The sequence below is a fragment of the Piliocolobus tephrosceles genome, chromosome 11, assembly GCF_002776525.5.
Source record: "Piliocolobus tephrosceles isolate RC106 chromosome 11, ASM277652v3, whole genome shotgun sequence".
NCBI lineage: Eukaryota > Metazoa > Chordata > Mammalia > Primates > Cercopithecidae > Piliocolobus > Piliocolobus tephrosceles.
In genome coordinates, this window is record NC_045444.1 from 18,437,758 (window position 1) to 18,462,390 (window position 24,633).

At 44.6% G+C, this 24,633-nt stretch overlaps 1 protein-coding gene across 1 annotated transcript in view; it reads right to left on the reverse strand.

The window, feature by feature from the left end:
• TMEM163 (transmembrane protein 163) overlaps nucleotides 1–24,633 on the reverse strand; it is a 268,565-nt gene that overhangs the window by 76,853 nt on the left and 167,079 nt on the right. The window contains exons 3-4 of the mRNA XM_023193762.2: nucleotides 21,581–21,624; nucleotides 20,102–20,193 (exon numbers count right to left, since the gene is read on the reverse strand). Of these exons, the coding sequence (XP_023049530.1) occupies nucleotides 20,102–20,193; nucleotides 21,581–21,624 (136 nt within the window). The remainder of the gene's footprint in view (nucleotides 1–20,101; nucleotides 20,194–21,580; nucleotides 21,625–24,633) is intronic.

Below are 24,633 nucleotides of genomic sequence, written 5' to 3' on the forward strand. Positions count from 1 at the left end.
CAAATATATTTTCGCCCATAATAAAATTCCTCAACACATAGCCATGTGCACAGACAAGCACACGCACACACAACACACGCCCTTCCTCTGAAATGAGCCAGTCCAGTATTATCAAGCTTAGGATCCAAGGAGAAACTGACATATCCTTTTCTACATTTCCTCAACTGTGGTTGATTCTTTCTGGCCTGAGCTCCAACAACTCCTATCAGCTTTTATCAGTCTGGTTTTGATGCAGAGTAGGGAGTAAGGGGGCTAACAGTTTTGTTTTACTTTGCCATAAAATCGTCCCCCTTTTAAAAGGCCACTGAAATATGTACTGTGACTAACATCCTAAATGTGTCCCCAAGGAGTTTTTCATGCCAGTACCCACCTCCCTTGCTAGTGAATGGGCAGAAAGAAGCAGTGGACAGAAGCCGATGAAGGCGAGGTGGTGTGTAGGTATGATAAAACCAAACTCAAGTTACTTTCCTATTCTCTCACTCAACAGCAGGCGTGACAGAAGACTTCTGTGGCCACTGAACACCAAAATGTATTGGGATTTTCCCCACACACTAGGCAAGCAATTCAGCGGACAGCAGCTGGGTGTCTTCCAGTTCAATTCTGACACTACCCACCCAGTGATGGTGTCAGATCCCACAGGGTGAGGGCTCAGTCCCACCAGACTGCCCCACTTCCAAGGCCAACCCCAAGCCCCAGGGTGTTTTATACCTGTGCTTCTGACCCACCGGCTAGGAATCAGGGTTCCCATGATGCACTCTCCTTGGGTTCAATTATTTTACTAGAGTGGCTCATAGAACTCAGGGATACACTTAACTCACATTGACTGGTTTATTATAAAGGATTATTACAGAGGATACAAAAGAAGGGATGCATGGAACAAGGCACAGGAGAAGGGGGTACAGCGCTTCCATGCCCTCTGGGGTGCACCACCCTCCACGTGTTCACGTATCTGGAGTTTTTTGAACCCTGTCATTATGAGTTTTTATGGAGGCTTCCTTGTGTAGGCATAACTGATTAAACCACTGGGCACATCAACTTAACTTTCAGTTCCTCTCTCCTGGCCAGAGGCTGGGGGTGGGGCTGGAAGTCCCAACCCTCTAAATTCTGCCTTGGTCTTTCAGGTGACCAACCTCATCCTGAAGCTACCCAGGAGCTGCCAGCCATCTGTGAACTCATTACCATTCAATAGGACACAGAATTTTGAAGATTCTAAACATTTTAGGAGTTGTTATGCCAAGAAACTGGGAAGAAGACCAAATAAGTATTTCATAATATCATAGGTAGGATGGACTCAGCTGGTTTCAAAACAAAGTTCAGGTATGTGCATTCAGCATGAGACCATAATCTTGTATCCTTGACAAGCCAAAAGTGAGAAGTCTAGGGCATCTGTGTCTGAGAGTCAGCCATTTAGGCAGAGATACCAATCTGCACCTAAATCCTGGCCCAGCTATTAAAGCTGGATGTGCCACGAGCAATGAAATTGTTCTCCAAAATCTGCACACAAGGCCTCCTGTCGAGATAACACAACAAGCCCCAAGTGCTGTGCAATTCCTCCCAAACATCTCAGTAAAGCCTATCTTCTTGGACTGTCTTAGGGACTGGGTATAACAACAGACACGGAAAAATAACTCTGGAATCACTTCTTTCTCCCGAGACCTTTCATCAGCCAACTCCTCCTCCCTAAGCTCCTTTGCTTTTGATAGGGTATGATATTTGCAGAATGTGGATCCAATAATAAGGAAACATGTATTTTATCCTGAACATGCTTGCTACTGCCTCAAACAATCACATTTCTTGAAATACAGAATTGCAGGTTAATTATGCAAAGGGCAGACCCAGCTTTCTGTAGTCTATTGTTTGTAAGCCTGTCCCTGGCTTTAGTTACTCATGATATCAGGAAAAGCAACCTAATACAGACCTGCAGCTGTGCCCACACAGTGAAGGCCGCTTGGGGAATACTGCTGGCTTCATGTGCATATCAAATAGGTGAGCTTACCGTTCCCTACATATGTTCCTCATTGTTCTGTGCATTTGTGGCTGGCAGTGTTTCCAATCACAGCAACCACTCCATCAACAATCAAGATTACAGATCAGTGGCAAATTGCAAGCCCACCATATTTGGGGAGTGACAGGTCTCTGGTGTAATGCACACCCTTACCAACAAACCAGCCTTCATTCTCATTCAGAATACATGTTGGGCTAGGACACACTATGGGCGTTGAAACTCAGTTTAGTTGTTTCTTGTTAAAGAAAAAAGTGCCCCACATCTCAAGCACAGGGCCTAAAGAAACAAAGAGGTGTGCCCAGATTCATGCGCCAGCCATAAATGTCATTGCAACATAAAAGAGCAAGAGCTGGAACAACTCAGATTTCCTAATAGACTGTTAAATAAATTATGGTATAGCCAACAGAAGAACTCCATGAGGTCATTAAAAAGAATGGGTTACATATATAGGGAGTTTTTTTATGTCCTTGGTTTTGTTAGGAGGAAGCACCGGGCTCCAGAACAATATGAACAGAAAGATCCTATTTTCATTACACCTAGTTGTGTGTGTGTGTGCGCACGCCCGCGTGTGTAAAGCATATGGGCGTGCATCACACTTTCTCTGCAAAGTAAGTATTCTGGAAGTACATGCACCAAACTGTTCACTGTGATGATCTTTTATGCGGAATGAAGGACAGGAAAACACTCACTTTAAAATTCATATTAATTGAAACATATTGGTTCTACAAATACGCGCCACTGTTACAAATCAGTGAGATGAATGAAAATATGTTCACTTTTAAAGAAACACAGGGCCTTCCACATTCACAAGAATGTCAGGGTTCTCCTGTAATAAACCATCTGAGCTCTCCAAGGCTAATTATATAAGCAGATCACATCACCCCAAGGCTTAATAATGCATCCGTGGCCTCCTACTGCTCCTATAATCAAAACTTCCTCCCCAGGCTCCCGAGGCTCAGCTGCATCTCACCTTTGCCCTTCACTAATTGGACCCGACCACAGGAGCCTCTTTTTCTGACTTTTAAACACACTACACTGGTCTCACTTCAGGCCCTTTATTTGCTGCAATCCCTCTGTCCAGGGATGCTTTTTCTCAAGTCTCCTTTGTTGAAGTGTCACCAAAGGTTGAAGTGGCACCTACTCAGTGACCTTCCTTGGCCCTCAACCTCACAGTGGTCCTCCTCACACGCTGTCACACCACCCTGCTCTGTTTCCTTCACAGCTCTGCCTACTCTCTGCAGTCACTTCCCTGCCCATCTCCTTCTTTAGGTCCAGGAGAGCAGAGAGCTGGTTTGGTGCCTCAAAAAGCAGCCAGCACAGGGTGGGCTGAATTGAACTGAATATTTCACTCATTAAATGAATGAGTAAATATCGGGTCAGGTTTTAGAAAATGCAGCTCTTGATAAGGCTGTGATTGATAAAACTGGACTTTTTTTAAAAAAAGCAAACAAATGTTACCTTCTCACATGGGAAACAAAATGCAGGCTACACCAACAGAACAGCTATCCAACCACAAACCAGACCACCACCCACCATTCCACAGATGCAGACAATGACCTGAAATTTCAAACAAGAATGGAGTTTACATTCACTAACCTGTCATGGAAATTCCTCAAGACTGATTTGTAAATTAACCTTGGCCAGGTGCCGTGGCTCACGCCTGGCCAAGGTTACACTTTGGGAGGCCAAGGCGGGTGGATCACTTGAGGTCAGGAGTTTGAAACCAGCCTAGCCAATGTGGTGAAACCCCGTCTCTACTAAAAATGCAAAAAAAATTGCCAGATGTGGTGGCGTGCTCCTGTAATCCCAGCTACTCGGGAGGCTGAGGCAGGAGAATCACTTGAAGCCGGGAGGCAGAGGTTGCAGTGAGCTGAGATCGCACCACTGTACTCGAGCCTGGGCGACAGAGCAAGATTCCGTCTCAAAAAAAAAAAAAAAATTATCTTTATTCTACTTAGAAAAGGCCATAAAGAGTCTGTCTGTGACCACCTTTCCTGAGTTTTCAACCCAAACAGCCAAGTGAATCCTTGAGGAAGGACAGATACTGAGCCAAACTGGTCTTGATGAAGCCAGCAAAGTACCTTGCTCGGGGTAAGGGGAGCACTGAGATACAGGGACCTGAATGTCTCATTTCCCAAACTTCCATCTGCTTTCCCAGACGAGACTTGTCAACAGATTCCTTATACCGCTAGTATTTTGGAGAAGTACTCAATTTCACATTCTAACACATGTCCTCGTATTCTGGAAGAATCACATCTATAGAAACCTGGTTTTTCCATCATCTCAGCCTCGGTCACCTTGGAAGAGAAGGAGAATTTGAACTTGGATTTTGAAGGCAGGCAAGATTCATGTCCTGGTTGTTCACAGGTGACTTCCACGCCACTGACATATCGTACACATTGTTTTTCTCACTTAAACACACACACACACACACACACACACAGCAAGCACTGTCTTGACTGAAAATGCCAAGGAACAAATTTTGGTGGGTGCTAACGCCCACACTCCCAATTCCTTGTAGCAACAAACACAAAAGCAAATAAACAGCAATTTGCCAGTTCTGTCACCCTCAGAAAGCTATGGAAAGAGGATTTTTATTAACTCCTCCATGTAAGCCTGGAGCAATCTTCCTGTCCAAATACTAAACTCCTTTCAGACACTTCCCCCCCTAGCGGCTTGTGTTTAAGAATCTAAGGGGAGAGGAGCAAATGGGAATTACTGATCAAAGGGGCATAAAGTTTCAGTGATACAAGACAAATAAGTTCTGGAGACCTGCCTATAGTTAACAATACAGTATTGTACACCTAATTAAAAAGGTAGATTTCATGTTAATATATATTACTTTTATATGTATAAATATTTTAGACATTCACTTATTTATATGGTTTTGTTTTGTTTTGCTTTTTTGAGGCCGAGTCTCACTGTGTTGCTCAGGCTGGAATGTAACTGCACGATCTTGGCTCACTGCAACCCCCACCTCCCGGTTCAAGCAATTCTCTTGCCTCAGCTGCCTGAGTAGCTGGGACTACAGACGCACACCATGATGCCCGGCTTATTTTTGTACTTTTAGTAGAGACAGGGTTTCGCCACGTAGGCCCAGGCTGATCTCGAACTCTTGACCTCCAGTGATCTGCCCACCTCGGCCTCCCAAAGTGCTGGGATTACAGGCATGAGCCACCACACCCAGCCTTATTTGTATGTTTGACATTCTGTGTATATATATTTAGAGGGAGCGTGCACGTGTGCATACACGTACTTTTCAAGTCTCACAGCGATGTCTTTTAATCCTTTTCTTAAGGCAGGTAAGATGAGAAATTTCAACCTTAACCTAACAGATGAGGAAATGGAAGCAAAGGGTACTACCATCATGTATAGCACAAACAAACCTAAAACACCATATTTTTTTTTTTTTTTTTTTTTGCCTTTCAAATTGGGAAAACAACTTCCTTCTGGGCTGTAGGGAAAATGAAAGGAGGCTCTGCCCAAAAACCCCTTCTGGGCTCCCCCGTCCAGCTTGCTGGAAATCTGTGAGACACGCTGGTGCCAGTGACTAAGGTTGGAGCTGTTCACAGCTGTTCTCTTCCTCCTCTTTCCTCCCGAGTCCACAGCCAGAGAGAACTCCCTGGGGCCTCCCACCTGAGCAGGACACGCGCTGCTGCCTTGAAGTGAAGGCAGCCCCGGGCTCTGGAGGTCAGCAGCGCAGGGCACGAATCCTCGCCCCGCCAGCAGGACTCCAGCTCTACAGCTCTGGGCCTCTGTCCACCCCTGAGAGCCTCTAAACCTCCATCTGCCACCTATAAAATGGGAAGAGCAAAGCCTGTATCTCACAGGACTGTTCTAGGATTAAATGAGACAGAATATAGAATATACTTAGCACAGTGCCTGAAGCATACTAAGAAAATCAGTAATAAAACTATCTTCAGAGTTAAACTTTTAGGTCAAAACCTATCAGATTAGAAAAGGAACTATACAAAAACCCCTCGGCTCCCGGGCTATGGTTCCCTGCCAGGCTGTAAGATCCATAGCTCTAGGTCTAGGGCCTACAGGCACTTAGAAAATCCGCAATTGAAACAGAACAGAAAGCCTCAATTATCAGCAGATGATCACAGTATCCACATAACCAAAGAAAAGGCTTATTAATCAGGAAGGGGGTTGGTCTGCTAGGAAAACACAAAAAAGACCGTTATAAGAGAAAAGAGGGCAGGCAGATCACTGCAAAGTGTGTTGCCCACGGGGAAAGAACCTGGGCCAGTGTTCTGGTCTCAAAGGTGGTTTCATTTAGACCCAAACCACATCTCTAAAATATAGACTGACAGATCAGGTAATCAGAGGCTGATGGCCCTAAATATTGTATTCACCCAATCCCTGCTTGTTCCAAGGCCCAGGATCCCTACATGGGTCTACCTGCAGGGAGAAAAAGGGAAGAAACCACATGGACACTGTCAGAGCTCAGGCTGCTACGGCGAAATACCACAGACTGGGTGCCTTAAGCAACAGTGACTTTCTCACAGTTCTGGAGGCTGAAGTTCTGAGATGAGGGTGCCAGCATTGTCAGATTTCAATGAGGGCCCTCTTCCTGGCTCACAGACTGTGTCCTTACAAGGCAGAGGGAACAAGGGCTGGCCTCTCTTCCTCTTCTCATCATGGCACTAATCCTATGATGATAGGGGCCTCAACCTCATGACCTCATCTAACCCTAGTTACTTCCCAAAGCACCCATACCTCCTAAAACCATCACATTGGGAATTAGGGCTTCAATACAAGAATTTCAGGGAGGACATAAACACCCGGTCCATAGGAGACACCCAGACAAGGTCTTCTAATGGAGATACTTTGCATCCACTAATAAACTGCTATCCTATCCACGTTTGCATGTCAGTTCTTTGAGCTTGATTCATCTGAGTCCCCTGACTTTGTGCCATTAAAATCAAGCTTCAGTCCGTGAGCTCACAAGCCAGACTCTGCAGAGTGGTAAAGAGGCCTGCGGAACAAATGTCAGTGAGTTGAAGGACCTCCTGGAAGTTTCCTCCAGAACAATGACCCACTACTTCAATAGTACTTTAATAACACTCAAGTACAAATCAAAACCACACTGAGATACCACTCACACACACTAGAATGACTGGAACCAAAAAGACAGATAATAATAAGAGTTGGCAAGGATGAGAAGTTGGAGCCTGCGTACCCTGCTGGTGGGAATGTAAACTGACATTGCCACTTTGGAAAACATTTTGACAATTCCTCAAATGTTAAGCATTGAGTTACCATATAATCCAGTGCCGGGGCTACAGGTTTCCACAATTTAGATGTTAAAACCCTTACCCTCCAGGGCTATGCTGTTAGGAGCTGGGGCCTTTGGGAGGGGACTGGGTCATAGGGGCCAGAGCCCTTATGAATGGGATAAGTGTCCACATAAAAGAGGCCCCAGAGAGCTGCCTTGCCTGTTCGGCCATATGAGGACACCTCAAGAAAATGCCATCTATGAATCAGGCCCTCTCCAGACACTGAATCCGCCCTCATCTTAGACTTCCCAGCCTCCAGTACTGTGAGATATAAATGTCTGTCGTTTATAAGCCACCCAGTCTATGATATTTCATTACAGCAGCCCAAACAATGACACACAGCAATTCCACTCCTAGCTCTATACCCAAGAAAGAAAAAGAAGAACATATTTTCCCACAAACACTAGCACACAGACGTTCACAGCAGCATCCTTGATCATAGCCCCAAGGCGGAAACAACACAAATGCCCATCAACTGATGAATGGATCACTGAACTGTGGCATATCCATACAATGGAATATGATGCCACAATAGAAATGGAGAACTGACACACCACAGCGGGGGTGAAGCTGACCACACTACCCTGAGTGACTAAGAAAAGAAAGAAAAGATATGCTAGGCCACAAAGGACCAAGAGTACATGATTCCACGTATATGAAATGTCCAACACAGGCAAATCTCTAAGGACAGGAAATAGTGGCTGCTTGGGGCTGGGCATGGGGAAGGAGGGCTGGGAGGGGCTAGGTGTGAAGGCTACAGGGAGTGGGACTTTTTGTGGTAATGAAAATGTTCTGAAACAGATTCTGGTGATGGAGGCACTACTTTGACTATACTAAAAGCCACTGAACCGTACTCTTTAACGGGTGATAGTATGCTATGTGAATTATATTTTAATAAAGCTACTTTATAAAAACCACCTATCTCTGTTTTGCCTGGAAAGCCTGCTAAAAATAACCCCCATGTATGGAGTGCCTACTTCAGGTCAAACACTGTGCCAAGAACGTTCCTTTATTATCTCATGTGTTTCTCATAACGATCTTACCGAGTGGGTAGGAACGATGAAAAACCACTCAAGAATGTATTTAAATGCCTCCTATTTAGTGATAGGAACAAGCGGAATCATGCTACAGAAAGATGCTGGTAAAACCCACACTGACTGAAAGCTCAAAGGGTGCAACTACTTAGAGAAAGGCATGAGATGGGGAGGAAAAAAATCACCAGAATTCCATTCAATGTAATCATGGACACCCGAGGAAGGCAACATGCGCTGTGGTAGAGCCCTTCATAAGGAAGGTAAATGCACCCAGCGGTGTTGACGGTGTACGCACAATAGCACCCGGTGGGCTAATCACAGGAAAGCAATGCCAGCACAGGGGAAATGAGAGCTTTAGTCTTCCTTCTCACACTGGCTTGCTTCCCCCACTACCCCACTAAAGGGAAAAAGTATGCTTGATATGATTACAAAAACTGTATATGTATCTTACAAATTTTTTTCAGAAAATTTCAAATGTCTAAGGAGAGAGGAAGCATCAGTCATAACCCAACATCAACGTTTTGGTATTGATTTGTAGTCAATGGCAGGACCTACATAAAGTCAAACAGAATTTTAAATGTCCAGTAGCAAACACCCTGAACAAAATCTGGGACAGAAATGAGAAAAAACATGCCATACTCTGACCCTAAAACTTCAAAGACAGCTGTGGGGAAAACAAGCCCACAGAGATTTCTTCTGAACACAGGATGTCTGAGAAGGGAAGGAGGTTGCCCAAATCTCCACTGACAAAGGTGATCACAAAGGGAGAAGGACCTCACCCTCGTGCCTGTCTTCCTGAACTCAGCCCACTCACCACCACGTACAGGCAGCAGCTGACCGAGGGCAGCAGGGAGCAGGATGCCAAACACCATGACTTCCAGGTGCAAGTGTCCAAAGGGTGACCACCCTCAGGGTGAAACACGGCCCCATCCATAGCGCTAGGCCCTGGCACTCCAGGGATAGAACACGCTGCTTCTGGCAAAGGCTTCCTGGCAGCAGGTGCCAGAGGACAGGCTACAGTTGCAGACAAAGGCCAGTTATGGCTCCTTGATGGCAAAGCTACAGGGCCCCAGCCCAGTTACTTGTCATGGCTGCCATGTGCCAGGGGACCCAGGAAATGAATACAAGCTCCTGGAAACACCAACCTGGCTCCTAGACTGCCCTGCAGTGGCCCAGGCAGTTTACCTGGGTCTGGCCAACTGCCAGCCATTTCCCCACCTTGCAGATAGAACCAAAACCCAGGACTGCATTTCAAATTGGAGAATTTTATAGTTCTTCATTTTTCTGGATCCATAACCACTTTCCCTCTCCCTCTAGTTAACTTTGGCTTGCAGTTAATTGCTAGGAAGATGCATTTCCAGGAGGAAGGAGAGGGCAGGTGGAATGTCAGACTGGTGAAACTGAGTCATGCAAATGACCATTTGGAGAGGTAGCATTGCACAGTGGTTATGAGCAAATTTCAGAGCAAGCAAGGCCCCTGTTTAAACTCTAGTTCTATCCATCACTAACCAGGAGTCTTCAGGAACAAAAGTTACCTTCTCCACCTGGTGTTTAATACCTCTACTTAACAGAGTCCAGTATAATACATGACACAAATCACGGGCTCAGTACATGGTTTTTACTAACATCTTAATAAGGGTCATCCAAACCTTACTTAAGATGAAGAAATTTCATAGTTAAGTCTTTCATTCTGCAATTCTTTATGAGCACCTACTAAATGCCAGGCATGAGTCTAAGGGTTAGGGATAAAAAGAAGACAGTTAAGGAATACTGTTGCCTCGGTGAGCTTAAAGGCTTGTGAGGGAGATGGACAAGTCAATAGACCAATACATTAATTAAATGTAGGTAATTAGATCTTTAAACAAAAAACGCCCATGGCACTGCAGAAAAAGAATATGAGTGGTGAAGGCAAAGCAGGAACTACCTGGTCAATTACTAAGTTGTGCTTCCTTAGTTGCCTAGGTTCCACAGTCTGGGAACTGTCCCAAGACGGAAATAAAAGGCTTTTCATTCCCATCTGAAATTCTGGCAACCCATTTCTCAAAAGAAATGCAAATGCTCCCAAAGCATATGAGAATACGTTCAACTAGGCTTCTAACTAAAGAAATGCACATTAACATGGGGAATTAGCATTGCTGATAAAAAGAATTATAACACTTAGTGCTGGCAAAGGAGAATAAACATTTTCACCCCCGCTAGTGGTAAATGAGTATGACGCTTTTGGAGCATGGCTTGACACTGGTCATCAAAATTATGTGAGCATTTTCTTTGATCCAGACTTCTAGTAATTTATCCTAAAGAAACAAGACGACAGGCATTAAAATACAAATGTTTAAGGACAGTTATTCTGGATTTTTTCTAACCTCAAGACATTGGAAATAACCCATGTCTTCAGCATAAAATTGCTAAAATAGGCTAAACCCATACATAGAATACCGCATAGCTATCAAAAAATAACAAACCTCTATTTATCCATGGATGGAAAGATGTTCGAATGATGGTGTTAAAGAAAAAAACAGTTTTCAAAAAAACTATATGTAGATCTCTATGTTTAAAAAAAAAAGCTAAATGGATATACGTGCACGCGCGCGCGCACACGCACACACACACACACACACACACACACACACACACACACACACACGGGGCATACATCAAAATGTTAGCTCCGGTTATCCCCGGAAGGCCCAGTAACAAGTGAGTTTCACTGTATTCTCTGCACCTTTATGAATTACCTTAACTGTTTACAATAACACATATTACTTTGTCTTGCCCCACACATTTCTTACTGCACACCATGGGTGGGGGTGGGAATGAAATTGAGGCATCAAGACACAATCTTTGGCCGGGCACGGTGGCTCACGCCTGTAATCCCAGCACTTTGGGAGGTCGAGATGGGCGGATCACGAGGTCAGGAGTTCGAGACCATCCTGGCTAACACGGTGAAACCCCATCTCTACTAAAAATACAAAAAACTAGCCGGGCGAGGTGGCAGGTGCCTGTAGTCCCAGCTGCTCGGGAGGCTGAGGCAGGAGAATGGCGTGAACCCGGGAGGCAGAGCTTGCAGTGAGCTGAGATCCGGCCACTGCACTCCAGCCCGGGCGACAGAGCGAGACTCCGTCTCCAAAAAAAAAAACAAACAAACAAAAAAAAGACACAATCCTTTTATCCCTTCACTACATGACTATTTCTAAATGTGCTGAAGTGTATGTCTGGGTTTTCCTACATTTTTATTTACAAATTCTTTTATTCTATGTTCTTGAAAAGCAAAACAAAATGCTAGGGTAGACAATTTCAAACTCTTCCAGGATGACAAATAAAAAAAGTTTCCAAAATTTTAGGGATGGAAAGTAAGTTATTCAATGCCAAGTTTGATCTTCACCATGATGCCACATGGCAGCTGTCATGACCCTCCCCTCCCTTTCAAGGATGAGAAAACTGGGGTTCTGAAAGACGAATAAATCATGTGGCATCACAGAGCAGGTAAGCAGCAGAGTGCAGCTCTGATGAAGGACTCTTCTCAGGACTACATTAGCTTTGCACAGCTGCCACAATACAGCACTACAAACTGAGTGACTTAAACCAGGGGTCTGCAATCCCCAGACCACTGACTGTCACCGGCTTTATCTGGATTTACAGCCGCTCCCCATCACTTGCATTACCCCCTGAGCTCCACCTCCTGTCAGATCAGCAATGGCATTAGATCCTCATAGGAGCACAAACCCTAAAAGTGCACAAAACATGTAATGTGCTTGAATCATCCCTAAACCATCCCCCACGCAACCCCAGCCCGGGGAATAACTGTCTTCCATGAAATCAGTCGCTGGTGCCAAAAAGGGTTGGGGACCACTGGCTTAAACAACAGATATGTATTGTCTCACAGTTCTGGAGGCTACAAGTCTGAAATCAAGGTGTCCGCAGGGCCACACTCCCCGTTAAACTTACAGGGAAGTTCCCTCTTCTAGCTTCTGGTCTTTGCTGGAATCTCTGGCACTCTTCAGCCTGTAGATGCATTAGTACAGTCTCTGCCCCCTTGTCCATGGCAGTCTACTCCCCGTGTCTGACTGTCTCTGCTTTCTCTTAAGAATACTAGTCATATCAGATCAGGCCCCACCCTAATGAAGCATAACCTCATCTTCACTTGTTTTCATCTCCAAAGACCCTGTTTCCAAATAAGGTCACATTCTTCTGTACTGGGAGGTGAGGACTTCAACATATCTTTTTAGGGGACACAATTGAGCCCATAACAGGGACAAAGTCTACACTCCTTCCTCTAGTACATCTTACCTGCAGCACCATAACCCAGTAGGGTCATGTCTGTGTCATGCCTGCTTTCATCTGTCCTATTCAGGACAGTGGAGGGCCACTCCTTTCTGTCTCCAGGCGAGTAAAATTCATACTACTCAAGGCGGAGGAGCTCTCGTCCTGCTGAAACAGCTCCACCTTCTGCCTTGACTCTCATCAGCCATCGAGGGCATCTCTTAAGTTACTTATTCTTCTAGTTCAGATTCTGTTCTTGAGTTAAAACACATTCAAGAGCTTTGTCAATTTAAGAGCACTAGACAAATGTGGAGTAAATAGGATTCCCTTTCTCAGAGCCTCTGATTTAGGGCCAGATCAAACACCCTACAGGAAGAACGCAGGGAGACATGATACTATTTTAATATGTTCTTGGTGTAACTCATTGCCTTTGCAGTCCAGCTCAGACACCAAAAGCAAATTACTAATCCATCACTTCTTGACTGAATCAGTTACTTTTCTTCTTAAATTTCTGAAATTGTTTCCAACAGCAGCAAGGGTGCTGGTAAAGTCAGACATCAAAAGGCTATCAAGCTATCCTGTTGACTGGTGGCTTTCAGGACGACGCATGTGGCTCAGCAAATTGGAAAAGAACGCAGAGCAAGCAGCCTGGGTGAGAACCGGTGGGCCCGTCTATTTCACATGGGAAGACACACGAAGGGCTTATGCCTCTCTCAAGACATCCACTGCCTGTGGGCCCTCCAGTTCCCACCCCAGTGTGCAGCTGAGCCATTGGGAGGTACATTTGGAACAGGAGAACCACCTCTCGGGCTGCATTGTGACTCCATGTTGTAGAATTAGAAGGCTGTCCAGGTGAACATCTCCCATCTGCCTTCACCTCCATCTCAGCAAGCTGACTGACAGCCCAGGAGACAGCTGGGCCTGGGGCGCCTCCACACAGCCCCACCTGTGCTGCAATCATATGCAAAATGTCACAGACCCCCAGTGAGCGTCAAGCTGGAACTTCTGTGGCAAGCATCCCACGGCCCTCACAGCTCATGGTGGCAGGAGGCTGTTCTTCCTGGGGCTTTACAGTACACAGGGCAGAGAATGGCAGGGACGGACGTGAAATTCCATGTCATTCGGCCCTGCCAAGTTCCTCCTATACTCATTTCTCCCCAAGCCCTCCATCTCCAGCACCTCCTTCCTTTCCTCAGTATCACTCTCTCATTTCCAAATCTCCTCAATCTTCATTTATTAAGAACTTTTGTCTGTTTTTTGAAAACAGGTTAAAAATGACCCACCTAAAGAGACACTGTCCAATACAGTAGCCACTAGCTGCATGGGCCTATTTAAATTCTTTAAAATTAAATCAAGTTAAAAATCCAGTTCTGGCTGGGCACAGCGGTGCCTCACGCCTATAATCCCAACACTTTGGGAGGCTGAGGAGGGCGGATCACTTGGGGTCAGGAGTTTGAGACCAGACTGGCCAACATGGTGAAACCCTGTCTCTACTAAAAATATAAAAAATTAGCCGGGTGTAGTGGCACATGCCTGTAATCCCAGCTACTCGGGAGGCTGAGGCAGGAGAATTGCTTGAACCAGGGTGGCAGAGGTTGCAGCGAGCCAAGATCACACCACTGCACTCCAGCCTGGGCCACAAAGCGAGACTCCATCTCAATCAATCAATATCCAGTTCCTCAGTGACTCTATCCACATATCAAGTACCCAGTGACCACATGTAGCTAGTGACTACCATATCACACAGCACGGATACAGAACACTGCCATCGCCACCGAGCATCTATTGGACAGCTCTGGTTGTCATAAAGAAAATGTGTCCCCCTCCTTCCTCTGTCCCCAGCCCCCTCCCAGAGGGGAGGCGACCCTGCTGCCAGTCTCCTTTGTATCGTTTATAAGCCTACACAAGAGTGTGTGGATGCAAACCTCTTTTGTTAAAACAAATGAGAAAAGACCACACACGCTATTTTGTGTCACGCTTTCTTCACTGAATACAGCTTGGAGGTCACGTTGCAAGTACACAGATAGTGCTTCATTCTTCAGAGTGGCTGCATAGCAATCCACTGTCACCAGGCCAGTGTCACCAACCCCACCCGCACCCCCAGGCTCCTCTGTCACCCACTGTGAGGCTGGCTCCCTTTTCTCCCAAACAGTCTCATCCTACCCTCCCAGTCTCCACATCCTCAAACTCTTTTCTGACTCTTCCCTTTACACCTTTCTTGCCCTAATAAAAACGTAGCTGTTCTCTGAGGAAGCTGCTTTTCCTGCCTTTGCAGTAGAGGCCGCTTTTCCTCTCTGATCCCACATTCTCCAAGCCTCTTTCTTCCTGGTGGCCACCCCCAGCTTCCTCCCTCAACACTGCCAGTTGCCATCAGACTAAAGCACCCACTGTGCTGCCTTCCTGGCGCTGCCGCCTCACCTCCTGGCCCCTTCCCTGCACTCACTGACGACTCACTGATGATGACCTGCTTCACGGCCTTCACCTCCACCCCAAATTCTACACACATTCCTGGTAACTTCAATCTCAAATGGATCATCCAGCCAACACCTGGCCTCATCCATGTCCCTGAACTTTCGTCCCCATGCTGCCTCAGCCACTCACTCTACCCTAAATCTGTGCCAATAAGTGAAACACCTATGGAATCTTGGTATTTAGCAACCTACTCTCAGATTAGGACCCACGCCAACAATTACTGACCTATCAAGACTTCTAGTCTTCTAATCAAGACTTTTTTTTTTTTTTTTTTTTTTTGAGACAGAGTCTTGTCCTGTCACCTAGGCTGGAGTGCAGTGGCACGATCTTGGCTCACTGCAAGCTCCGCCTCCTGCATTCACGCCATTCTCCTGCCTCAGACTCCTGAGTAGCTGGGACTACGGGCGCCTGCCACCAAGCCCGGCTAAATTTTTGTATTTTTAGTAGAGACGGGGTTTCACCGTGTTAGCCAGGATGGTCTCGATCTCCTGACCTTGTGATCTGCCTGCCTTGGCCTCCCAAAGTGCTGGGATTACAGGTGTGAGCCACCGTGCTGGCTATAATCAAGACTTCTAATCCATGGTGACTATTCATTAACTTTGCCATTATCCTTCCACCCCTCCTTGACTAGTTTAATCTGTCTCTTCTTAGGAATCCCTTGCTTGTAAACATAACATTCCCATGCCCCTCCTTCTATCTTACCTGTTGAAAATCCTGACCATGTGTAAACCTGATGGTCCATCTTCTCCATACTTTTATTTCCTACCACAGGAAAGTAACCAAATTTGGAACTTAAAAAAACTAGTTGGTAGAATTATAAAATGATATAACAACTATGGAAAATAGTATAGAGGTTCCTCAAAAATTTTAAAAGGGAACTGCCATAGGATCCAGCAATCCCACTTCTGGGTATTTATCGTAACGAATTGGAAGAAGGTCCCAAAGAGATATTTGCACACTCACATTCACAGCAGCATTATTTGCAATGGTCAAATGGATGAATGGATAAACAAAATGCGGCATATATTTACAACAGAATATTATTCAGCCTTTAGGCAGGGCACAGTGGCTCACACCTATAATACCAGCACTTTGGGAGGTCAAGGGAGGCAGATCACTGAGGCCAGGAGTTCAAGACCAGCCTAGCCAACATGGCAAAATTCCATCTCTACAAAAAATACAAAAATTAGCCAGGTTTTGTGGTGCATGCCTGTAGTCCCAGCTACTCCGGAGGCTGAGGTAGGAGAATTGCCTGAACCTGGGAGGATAAGGTTGCAGTGAGCCAAGATCGTGCCAACGCACTCCAGCCTGGGCAACAGAGCAAGACTCCATCTCGAAAAAATAAATGAAAGAAATAAAAAAGATTACTCAGCCTTTAAAAGGAAGGAAATTGTGTCACATGCTACAAAAGATGGATCATCCTTGAGGACATTATGCTAAGTGAAATCAGCCAGTCACAAAAAAGACAAATACTGTATAATTTCATTTATATGAGGTATCTAAAGTAGTCAAATTCATAGACATAGGAAGTACAATGGTGATTGCTAGGGGCTGGGGGGCAGGGAAAAATGGGGAGTTGTTCAATGGGTAGAGTTTCAACTTTGCAGAATGAAAAAAAGTTCTGAGGATCTGTTTCAAAACAACGTGAAATATACTTAACACTACTGAACCATACACTTAAAAATGATTACGCTAATGCATTTTATGTTATATGTTTTAACAACATAAAATAAAAATGAAAATTTATAATAATACAATTTTTAAAAATGCAAAACAAAAACTATTAGGGCTAGCCACACTCTGGTGGTGCTGAAGCCAAACTCTCTTTCCCTGAGTATGAAATACCCCATCATATCCACAATAACGATGCACAGTCACCAGGTGGCAAGGCTAAGGAAGGTTTCGAGTTGCTTTGCCTCGGTAATTCAAGCTCAAGATTCATCCCAAGGTTTTGCGTCCACTTCAAAAAAATAAAGGGAATTAGCTAAGGGCCAGTTGCATATTTTCCAATTTCCTCTAATATTACTCTCCAGCAACTAACTAGAAACCAATGGCTTTTCTAATTCATTTATGCTCATTAATATGCAAACATCAGCTTCTCAGCTGGCAGTGATTTCATTAATTTTAAACTTACATGGGGTAAGCCAGGGATTGAAACTTTAAACCAAAGCCAACAATACAGAGGATTTTGAGTATCACTTAAATCCCTAGATGAGGAATCTCCAAGTGAATGTGTTGGCATTGTCACGTGAACAATCACCTGGGAATTAATCAAAGCAACTCCTCTGTGAGTTTCTGCCTTTTGGGCAATGATATATACTTTTAAAGAACAGTAGCTGTTTGGGGGATTATTAGAAACAGTGAAAGCAAAGACATTTCTCATCAATTTTGATCTTGGAAAACCTCCAGACCTAACGAACATTCACAAAGATCCTAAGAATATAGAAAAGCCACAATTATTCGTGGCTTTCTAATATGTACGAAACTCATTTCAGCAGAAAAGAAATCAGATTAAAAAGCAAATTAGAATAATGAAATTGGAAAACTCTGAATTCAATTCTTTCTGGAATTGCAAATCAAATTATGTATTATTAGCTCTGCAATAAAAAAGAAAAAGCAGTGGGAAAAACTTTCTCCTTTGAGGGCACTGCCCAATACAAATATAATATAAGCCACATGTGTAATTTTACATTTCTAAAAGACATTTTAAGAAGCCAAAGCAAAAAAAAATTTTTTAAGTTTAACCAATATATCCAAAATATTCTAAATAGCGACACATAATGAATATTTTTAAACTATTAATAAATACTTTCTCTCATTAAGTCTTTAGAATCTAGTGTGTATTTTATACTTACAACACATCTCAGTTCAGACAAGCCACATATCAAGTGCTAAAATATTGCACTAGTGGCAATCATATTGGACAGTGCAGCTATAGAACCAAAGATGACGTGTTCCTCTGACAAGACAGTGGCTAGCTCCTGAAATCCGAGTATCTCTCTACATTACACTCTCTAGACTTCTGAGTTCCTCAAATACCCAGAACAGCTTGGGTTGCGTGCGTTAGTTGCTCCTTTGGCTAGACAAGCGTTAAGTCAAGGTTGGTCATCACGGTATAGGTCAACCATCCTTTATCCAAAATGCTTAGGACCGGAAGGGTTTCAGGTTTCAGATTTTTTTGGATTTTGGGATGGCTGCATATACATAATAAGATACATTGAGAATGGAACCCAAATCTAAACATGAAATTCATTTATGTTTCATATACACCTTATACACATAGCTTGAAGATAATCTTAGACAATATTTTAAGTAATTTTGTGCACAAAACAAAGTTTTGACTGTGACCAGTCACATGAGATCAGGTGTGGAATGTTTTACTTGTGACATCAGGTTGGCGCTTAAGTTTTGAATTTGGGAGTATTTCAAATTTTGGATTTTCAGATTAGAGATGCTCAACCATCACGTGAAATTTTTAAAAGTCAGTTTACTGCTATTTTCTAGTATTTTTTTCAACTACAAATTCACTTTTAAAAATTAATTTTATCCTAAATGATATCATCTGTGATATCACAAGTTTGATACTTATATTTGTTAAAAAAAAAACTAACGCCCATTAAAATAGACATTTAACATTTAAAATGAGTTTTTGTACACTAACTAAAGCTAACAATGACATGAATTAAAATTTGCTCTCATTAGTGAGTCAGTTATGCTGTCATCTTTTAAAAGTTTTCCATCTGGCATACTCAGTCTCAGATACGTTACCGTCTCTTGGCCTCAAAGAGGTCCTGTAACAATTGTATGTTGGAATATTACCTAACATCCCATTTAAGAGTACTTTCTTCTTGGAGACAAAGTCTTGCTCTGTCGCCCAGGTTGCATGCAGTGCAGTGGCAGGATCTTGGCTCACTACAGCCTCCACCTCCTGGGTTCAGTCAATTATTCCACCTCAGCCTCCCGAGTAGGTGAGCTATGGGCACACAGCATCATGTGCAGCTAATTTTTGTATATTTTTGTAGTGATGCGGTTTCACCATGTTGGTCAGGCTGGTCTTGAACTCCTGGCCTCAAGTGATCCACCTGCCTTGGCCTCCCAAAGTGCTGGAATCACAGGTGTGAGCCACGACACCCAGCCTCAAGAGTACTTTCTGGGTGCCACCACAAACCACAGAAAGGGGCATTTACTCATTTGTGTTCAACTGTCCAAAAGCTGCAGAGACAGAGAAAACTGTTGCCCTGATACCCACACATACATGTATACACACACATATATACATATAACTACATGCATATATATATACACATATTAGTGTATAGGTATGTGCATAAAAAATGTGTGTGTCTCTGTGTGTGTGTGTACTCATTGCAATCATCCTACAAAGGAGGCATTGTCATTTTCTTGCTTTTCCAGATGAAGGAATGAAGCACAGAGCAGTTACTGGCTTCCATAATCACAGAGCTAGAAGATCCGATTACAGAACCTGTGTTACTACCCTGGGGTTTACAAATGATATAAAGAGATGGAAGTTGGAAGGGGCATATGTTTTAGAGTCACAAACATTAAGTCCTTTGAAGTCAAAATCTTCACCCATGGGATGAGAAGACTGGGGCAAGCAACACCCCCTAATACAGAGAGGGGTACAAGGCAAATAGAATAATTTAGAATGCCCTTAAGATGTCTTCTGTAAATGACAGTGGAGAATTCATCTTACTTAGAAGAAAAACAGCATAAGAATCCAAGAGAACAAAGATTCCAACAAGAAAAAGCAAAAGGATGGATGGATGAGCAGATGGATAGACCAGCAAACAAATATTCTCAAAATCTGAGAACAGAGAAAATTATAAAGGTACATCCTCTCCTTCTGACCATCCCAAGAGGATCCCATCACATGGCTGGCATTGCACTAGTCACTTTCAGAAGCAACCTGGGGACCTTCTTCTCATCACTGGGACAAAAGCTGCAGGGCAAGCTGTGTTGAGGGCCTCATTCCGTGGCCTTCATCTGCACGGGTTCTGCAGCCTGGAGAAAGACAAGAATCCACTTACATGTACTCCCTATGGGCAGAGTGCACAGCGGCCGCGTTGCTATAACGCCACAGGACAATTGCCGACGACAGGACGTCCAGGATGGCATCAAACTAGGAGAAGGAGACATGGCATTAGAGGCTTTCCAGAGTTAATAGCACACAAATGTGAAGACACAGGACAACTGTGCTGTGACTCAGAACATCTGCACGAGTAAACTCTGAGCAAAGAGGCCTCCCATCATTACGACGCAGCCATTTACTGCCTTCATGCCTGGGGTGCCTGGGGTGTCTGGAGCTCGGAGACCCAGCGTGCCACGTCGGGGGCTCTGCTCCCAGGGCTCCTGGCTCCCAGCACTCTGGAGACATAGGGCAGAAGGTGGGGAGTTCACTGTTTCGAAACACACGGAATTGGTTTCCCCATGACAGTCAAGATAATTGCAGTAGTTTCCTGCACATCCCAGATAAGAGATTCAAGTGAGAATTCTATTTTTGACTCTCAATGGGACTATTCTACCTGGGGTCCAGGGGTGAGGGTGGGGGTCACCAGGACCTGCCAGAAGTCTCCCAGCACTTTAAAGTTGCATACAAAATTCAATGCTTCTGTTTGAATGAGAGAGCATGCATGCACAAGAAAGCTAGGGAGAATGAGAGAGAAAAATGTATGTGCGTGTTTGTGTGTTTCTGGGGGTGTGTATGCATTGTGTGTGTGCGTGTGTATATGTGGTATGTCTGGGTATGTGTGTGTGGCGGTGTGCCTTTTTCCCGGATGGTCCACATCTTTCATAAGATTCGGAAAAGAATCTGCAATGTACCTACAATAGCAAGTTCTCACAACAAAGGGCAGAAGTGGGTTTGGGAACAGGATACCGACCCTCGGGTACAGGAGACCCTAGAGCTACTTGGCGGGGGTGCTAAGGAGAGCTCTCTTTATGGGACACTGCACCACACCACACTTCTCAGCTGGAAGATCACAAGCACTAGCATCCTCTCCAAGGGGCCTGGGGAAACTTCACCCAATTTCTCGACAGACCTAGCCTGTGAAGCAGAGACCCGCTTCTCCAACTAGCTTCCATCAGGAGGCCGGCTGGGAAGCCAGGTTACCCTTAGCTGGCTACAGACTGACTCATTCTAGCATGAGTAGCCCTGATCTTAACTCGCAAACCTCTGCCTACACCAGCAAATGCTTTGCTCCAGTGTGTGCCAGGTCCACATACAACCTGGAAGGCAAAAAAGGGCTAAAATGCCCAAAACATCCTCTCACCCAAGCACATTGTGGGAAATACGGTTCCCCCCAGTCTGTGCTTGAGAATTATACAGTCCTCATTGCAGATAATTCTGTTACATGTTCGTTTTTTAATAGAAGTGGGTTTCCATAAAGTGTGTTTCTCATGCTAAGCTCTCATACGCTAACCACCCTCATTTGAGGGCTCAGGGTGAGGTTTATGGGCTTATGAAAAAACGTGCAAAACTTGATGAAAGTACATTTCAGGTTACTTACTGCAAACCCAAAAGCAGAGGCGCTGTACCTCATAACGGAGACAGCTAAAAAGAAAGAAAATATTATTCAGAATATTTTAAAACCTCTCTCATTTTTGAGTATATTAATACATTACATGGCCTTTTAAACATCAGTGGGGAAATTCCAAGACAACAAAACTAAAAATTAACTGTACGTGTAAAATCTAAGAATTTTTAAAAAATGAAGCGTGAACTGAAATGATTCCCAGACTCCACCTGCAACAACCTCCCCTCACAGTGTTCTGAAACACCTGAGGGCCAATTTCCAAATAAAATTGCTTAAACAGCTGTCAATCAAATGACTTCTGATACTTTGAGAATTTAGCAACTGGAAACTATATCAAACTTTCAAAGTAAAACTCCAACCACCCAAACTGTTCCCATAATAAGGTGGTGTGTCTAAGGCATACACCACTGCTAGGATAGATGAAAAAATATCTGTGGGCACCAGAGTTTAAAATCCAATGTAGACACCAATAACAGTTGTTTAGAAAAGAGTGACAAATGATCTTAAACAGCAGATGTCTACAAATGGAGATGTCTACAAATGTCAATGCCACAATTATAATTACAACACATTTTTATTTTTTTCTTTTTTTTTGAGACAGTCTGGCTTTGTCACTCAGGCTGGAGAGCAGAGGTGCTATCTCGGCTCACTGCAACCTCTGCCTCCCGGGTTCAAGTGATTCTCCCGCCTCAGCCTCCCGAGTAGCTGGGACTACAGGCATCCACCACCACACCCAGTTATTTTTTGTATTTTTAGTAGAGACAGGGTTTTGCCATGTTGGCCAGGCTAGTTTCGAACTCCTGACCTCAGGTGATCTACCCGCCTCAGCCTCCCAAAGTGCTGGGATTACAGGTGTGAGCCACCATGCCCGGCCTTGATCCACATTTTTAAATTGGAGAACGTCAATTGGGTAGCACTTTTGCCTAATTCTGTTTTGTGCTAAAGCAATGACAGCTTCAAAGACGTCTCAGTTTGACATAACAATGGCAGATCTCCAGAAGAAACCCATATTTAACAAGCATACATGTACCTCCAACCAAGACTAAAGCCCTACACTAAAGGTCAGCAAAGCCGGCAGTGGCTTGTTCCCAGGCCTATGTGGTCACTGGCGCAGTAGGAGGTGTGGGTGGGAGGCCCAGAGGCCAACGCCTACATGGACTTCCATCAGCTCATCACGATGTCCCTTCTCTAGGACCTGCTCCTTGTCCCCTCCACAACGTCCAGGGACAGTCCTTAGACAACATGTTGTGCCTTGTGCCCTCCAGCTGTAAGGAGAGTGCCTGATCCACTATGGACCAAACAGAGTTCATTTTCTGTGATTTAGGACTTGAGACTGAGAGAGTCTAGTTGGTCAATCTATGTGGTTAGAACAGCAACTTGTAAATGCTGGAGTTGCCATCGGCCACTGTTTGCCATAAAGACTGAGGAGCAGGAAGGCAAGCATGGGAAAGCCACAGCACCGGGGAGAGAGAATCACTGGTGTCCAAACATTTCCAGGCCCTTCCTGAAACTCAGCCACATTCAGGTGCTCAGATTGTGTGAGGCGGAATACAACCCATTAAATCCGCAACCACCTTTGTTTTTGACATGAGCTGCTCCAGGAGTCCCTGCTGTTGCTCTTACTGGCACAGAGAGAAGGGCAGAGCCAGCTGTGCATGGTGACCAGCTGGAGTTTTCACAGGACACACAGGTATGGTGCTGTAAAGGGGCACCGGCCCTTTCCAGAGAACATCAATTCACCAGCCATGCTGACAGGTGCAAAAAAAGGCAGCTGATCGCTGGCGGGACTGCTTCGAGCACCGAGGCGGCCTATAAAACACAGCTTGGCTCGCAGCACATGCTCCATAACTGTTAACTAAGCGTAACAAAATTTCACAGAAATAAGTCAAGGAGGATATCTTTTCTTTCCCTTTACAACCTGTTTTTAGAATATCTTAGCTGTGTGCTTTTTGTGGGTTGCTTCTTTATCAGCAGTGGAAACCTTTTTAATTCCAACTAACATCATGCACAGATGCTCCAGATCTACAACAGAGAAAAAAAGGCTCAGTGGCTCATGCCTGGAATCCCAGCACTTTGGGAAGCCAAGGTGGGTAGATCACGAGGTCAAGAGATCGAGACCATCCTGGCCAATGTGGAGAAACCCCATCTCTACTAAAAATACAAAAAAAAAAATAAGCCAGGTGTGATGGTGCGCACCTGTAGTCTCAGCTACTTGGGAGTCTGAGGCAGGAGAATCACTTGAACCCGGGAGGCGGAGGTTGTGGTGAGCCGAGATCATGTTACCACACTCCAACCTGGTGACAGAGTGAGACCCCATCTCAAAAAAAAAAAAGAGAGAAGAGCTGCCACCGGGCTTCCAGTCTGTCTCCACCTGCACTCCTGGGGCTGAGCACCACGGAAAAGGAACAGCTAGAAAAGCACTCCCCGTGACTTGCTATGGCAGAAGAGCACCTGTCTCACCAGCAGTGAACCATGGCTTCAAAACAGATTTCAAGTGGACATTCACTTGACTATATTGAGAAAGACAAGAAATCTTGTCTCAGGAATCTGGAATCAAACAAAGGAGATGGTCACTAAATGGTAGGTGGGGTGTCCCCAACTCAATTGGAGTGTTGTGTCCATGATTTCCAACACTCTCAAAATTATGTGGGAAGATCCACTTGTGGGAATTAAGCCTGCCACAGAATGGATGACCTAGAGCACAAGTGGAGTATTAGTACTCTCTATCCCGTCTGCACCAAGGAAAATACGAGCGAGATGGCTGCAAGTTAACCTAGAGTCCTTAACAGAGATGTGTTATTTACTTATAAATTGGCTCCATCTAATTTTCTTGATGAGATGGAAAGGGAGAAATGCCAAAAATTGCATGGGGAATTGAGACTACTTTGAAGGGCCCTCCACACAGCCTTAGCTCTGACAGCTTCCTTTATGTGACCAACTCCCCAGCTCTTCCTACTAAATAACAGCAAATAGTCATTAGCACAGGATCCAAATGAAAGAGTTTGGATGGCCTTTCAGCAATTTCT